Below are 4,541 nucleotides of genomic sequence, written 5' to 3'. Positions count from 1 at the left end.
TGCTACAATAAACATTTGCTAATGGTGGATTAATTAGGCTTAATAAATTCGTCTCGTGGTTTACTGACGGATTCTGTAATTAGTTTTTTTATTAGTGCCCGAACACCCCATGAAACACCCTATATAATACCCGATGTGATACGCAAAAACTTTACACCCCTAATCTAAACATCCCCTGAACTAGACTAATCAAATCAGTGACTATCAGCCCACAAGTAACACTCAAAGGGATATGATGGTCCCATTCTAAAACCCTAATTTTCTTGACATGCGCAAATTATCCTGTCAATTGTCAATTACTCACCTTGCCTCCACAAGGCATTTCACACTAATAAATGTCGTTATAGACTACTCCTTTCGTTTCACATTATAAGACATTTTAGCTTCTCTATCCCTTATCTAGATTCACTATTCCAATATATTTAAAAAGTATATAAAAAACATGCATAGATCCATGTATAAATCTCTTCAAAATCCAAAATGTTTTATAGTGTGAAACAGAGTAAGTAGCTGTTGGGTTGAGAAGAATATGTCAACGTGACATTTTGGTCCGTGTGCTTTTTGCTATGACGTCACACCATGTACGCTAATATATAAGATATCCCTCTATTTCATATTATAAATCGTTTAACTTTTTTGTTAGAGGTTTTTAAGTTTGACCAAAATTTATAAAAAAAATATACTAATATTTTCAATATAAAATAACATATTATTAAAATATATTCATTGTTAAATTTAATGGAACTAATTTAGTTCTATAAATATTGGTATTTTTTCTATAAATTTGATCAAATCTAAATTACTTTTGACTAAGAAAAAAGTCAAACGACTTATAATATAAAACGAAGGGAGTAGATGGCAATGAGCGCACATAAAAATTTGAGACATGTCTGCCATGGAGGACGATTCAATTGTGCAACTAGTCACCGACAAGATTCGGTCAAACATTTAATCATTAATTATATATTAGAATAAGCATATGTATTTTTATTTTTAAGTAAAGATTAAAAATAGAGTAAATTTTAAAAAACTGTAACTGCAATGATAAAAATATCAGTTTGCTATAATAGTAGCAATATATTTCAGTTTGCTACAACGTTAGCGTGGAAATTATCATAAAACTACAACTTTTACGTTATATGTTCCTACAGGACATATAGGTGACAACTGTGGCAACATATCACGTAAAAGTTACAATTTTGTGATAATTTTTCACACTATCATTGTAACAAATTGAAATATGTCACTAATGTTGCAGCAAATTGATAGTTTTATCACTATAGTTGCAGTTTTCTAAAATTTACTCTTAAAAATATAAGGGGAAAGATTTTCTCAGGTACTTTCAATTATTTGTAGTTCATCCGAAGCACGTGATTGGTTGAAAATGTTTCTATTCTTAATGAATATCCTATATAGAAATGGTTACATTGTAAAATTTAAATCATAAAAATACTTATATTTACGAAGAAAGGGAACAATAAATGCATGACAAAGCGTCAGATATATATTTATGAACAAAAGGAGTATAAAGAAGACCGAAGAAGACCACATGATAAGAATATAAAACTAAAACAATTTTAGGTTAATATCTTTGGTAAAACAAATTGAAGGAGAGTAACATGAACTTATTCGGAAAGACAACAAACAGGTGTGTTCGAACATAATCGTACCCTACTGCCCTAGAGCCGCCTCACGTGGACTTATATGCGGTTTTGTCTAATCTAAGCAGGTGGTTAACAGGTTAAGCCTCTCACCGAAGCAAACACACACGTTAGCCCGTTAACAGCGAGTGGGCCCATTTCCTCCGCCTCACTGACCGATGGGCCCCACGTTCCACACCCCCTATAAAACGTTACAGCCCACTGCGGAGAAAATCTCGCCACGCCACGCGACCGCGCGACGCGAGAAAAACAATCCATAGAGAAGAAGAAGGATAAAAAAAAAAAACAAAACAAAACGCACGCAACGCAGCCAAAGGCGAATTGCTACTAGCACAAGCTGCACAACACAACCAGCCAAACCCCACGCCACGCACACACACACCCATCTCTCCTCTCCACCTCCACCTCTCTCTCCTCGCATTCGTGCTCGCCTCCCAAATCCCAAACCCTAGCGGGGGGAGGGGAAGCCCGCGCGCGCCGCCGCAGATCCCATCCCTCGCGCCGCGGCGGCCCAATCGCGCGGCGGCCATGCGGATCCGCAAGTGCGCGTCCCGCCTCCTCGGCTCCTCCTACTCCGCCTCCGCCGCGGCGCCCCCGCCGCCCGTGACGGGGGCGGGGGCGGCGGCGCCAGGATTCGAGCTCCTCCCGCTCGCGCTGGCGACGCCGCCGCCGCTCCCGTACCCGGGGAGCCACGAATCCGGCGCGGGGGCCACCTGCTTCGCCGCCGCGGCTGCCTCCGGGGAGCCCTGCGAGCTCAGCCGCTCGCCATGGGACCTTATCGGCGAGCTCAACATCTCCGATCCCCAGGTCAGTTCACCCACCCCCTCCCTCTTGTCTCCTTCCTCCGCTCACATTCTCCCGCTCCGCCTTGCTCTGCTGCGAAGCTCGTCGGTTTTTGGGGTGGTTTCGTTTGGGTTCTCGCCGCTCGCGGGGGGGTGTCGTCTGGTCCGTGCATGCGGCTAGCTAGGGTTCGTCGGCGGCGACGAATGCTCGGGGTAGGGGTTGGTTCCGGCGACCGGACCCGGCCTGATCGAGGTCGACGGCGCGTTAGCTACCCTCGGGTCGTGGTAATTTGAGGGCCGAGGTGTGGCTAGGGTTGGAATCGTGGGGTATGGCGGCTTGGGGGACTCGAACCCTAGATCCACGCTCCCCCCATTTCCTCACAGTAGATTGGCTCGGGAAGCGTCTGCACGTGCCTCGCTGCTTCGATTGATTAATCTGCTCCGATTGATTAGGAGGAGGACGTCGTGGAGAAGTACTTCGTCCATGTCGCCAGCCGGGCTAGCTGGCTCTTCCCGACCAGCATGCCCGCCGCCGTCAAGCAGAAGGGGCTAGCTGCGGCCGGCGAGTTCAGCACCAAGATACCTAATAAGAAGTTCGCCAAGAAGACGGCGAAGAAGCCGTCACCGGCGACGGCGAAGAAGAAAGAGGCGGCAGCGGCGGCGGTGAAGGAGGAGGACGAACCTACCAAGAAACCAAAGCTCAAGAAAGAAGAGGATGACTCCAATTCCGCCATCTCCGCCGCCGGGGGAGCACAAGTCTGGACATGCAAGAAGAACGACGGCAAGAGGTGGCACTGCCAGCGGCGGGTGAGGCAGCCCAACTCCCTCTGCGACTACCACTCCGACCAGAAGCGCGGCTACTACAACCCGCTGTACGACGACCCCACCGACGAGACGTATGCTCCACCGGCGTCACCGCCGTCATCGGTGGTGCCGGCGACCGCGTCCTCCAAGACCTCCACCAGCTCCTCCAAGGCGCGGAAGAAGAAGGTGGCGGATTCCGGCGAGGGGTTCTACTACTACGCAGGGTTCGGCCCGTTCCGCACCAAGAGGCATTGCAGGAGCAGCAGCAGCAGCAACAACTACAACATGCAGGATCAGCCTCCGCCGGTGGAACAAGAACAGCACGAGGAAGAAGAAGCGCGGTCGCCGGAGATTGCTGATCCTCATCCTAGTGCAGGTAACAAATCCAGGAGCGGTAATGGTGATGACGCTACTACTACTACTGATCGTCAGACGACGCTGGCGTCGACGACGACTGCGGTGGCAGCTCGGGATGATTTCTCCAGCTCCGACGACGACGACGACGACATCGCCGGGATAGCAGGCGGCGACGAGGAGAGCAGCGACGACGCGGCGCGGATCGGCAGGCTCCGAGCCGGCATCAACGGTGACGCTAGGAAGAATAAGAGCCAGCAGGCTCGGAAGAGGTGGAGGAAGCCCGTGAAGGCACGGTCGCTCAAATCCTTGATGTGAGCAAATTAAAGCATAGTGCTAGAGGAGAAGAATTGAAAGCTAGAAGAAGAAGAAGATGATGATGATGATGCTTAGCTAAGGCTCAGGGTTAGCTTAGCTTAGCTTAGTTCGCCATATTATACAAACTGTTCGATCGACACTGTGTTTTGTAGCCTTTTTGGTTGTTCGAATGCCTTATGTCACCCCGTTGAGGTTTCCGCTTGAGATGCAGCAGGAATTTTCCCTCGTTTTCTGCGAGAATTGAATCGCTCCTCTCGTGAAATTCTTACGAAATCTGTGTGCTTTAAACGGGTCCGTAGGCTGAGTCATCTGTACTTAATTAGTACGGCATGTTTCTTCATGGCGATTGTTTAGATGCCCATGCTGTCGTACGGGCACCCGTTTTGGAGGCGAACCAAAACGGGTCAGGTATATGCATGTAAACCGCTATTTCAAGCAAAGTACTACGCCCCCTGCGTAAGCGTTAAGACGTGACCAACTTAGTCCAGCGTGAGCCCCACATGGACACGGAATATTTGATCTACATGGTTGGATGAATGAAGAAGTACTACTAGTAGTTTAATTAGAGAGCTTCTCTCAAGGTCAAACCTGGATCGGGGAGGCAGGCAGCGCGGCAGCTAGC

The 4,541-nt window shown here is 48.1% G+C and overlaps 1 protein-coding gene across 1 annotated transcript; it reads left to right on the top strand.

The window, feature by feature from the left end:
• The first annotated feature begins 2,078 nt into the window (after window positions 1–2,078).
• LOC4348749 (uncharacterized) lies at window positions 2,079–4,164 on the top strand. Its single transcript, XM_015757669.3, has 2 exons — window positions 2,079–2,468; window positions 2,897–4,164. The coding sequence occupies exons 1-2, from the start codon at window positions 2,190–2,192 to the stop codon at window positions 3,917–3,919; spliced, it is 1,302 nt and encodes a 433-aa protein (XP_015613155.1). The 5' UTR covers window positions 2,079–2,189; the 3' UTR covers window positions 3,920–4,164.
• The last annotated feature ends 377 nt before the right edge of the window (window positions 4,165–4,541 follow it).

This window comes from Oryza sativa, chromosome 10 (genome assembly GCF_034140825.1).
Source record: "Oryza sativa Japonica Group chromosome 10, ASM3414082v1".
NCBI lineage: Eukaryota > Viridiplantae > Streptophyta > Magnoliopsida > Poales > Poaceae > Oryza > Oryza sativa.
Note: the sequence above shows the minus strand (reverse complement) of the source record. Positions and strands in the feature narration are given on the sequence as shown.

Bases quoted from the DNA above. Each gene is read 5' to 3' on its own strand.
- LOC4348749 (XM_015757669.3), top strand. From the start codon at position 2,190: ATGCGGATCCGCAAGTGCGCGTCCCGCCTCCTCGGCTCCTCCTACTCC. The intron at 2,469-2,896 runs GTCAGTTCACCC...CCGATTGATTAG, and splicing joins TCAACATCTCCGATCCCCAG to GAGGAGGACGTCGTGGAGAA.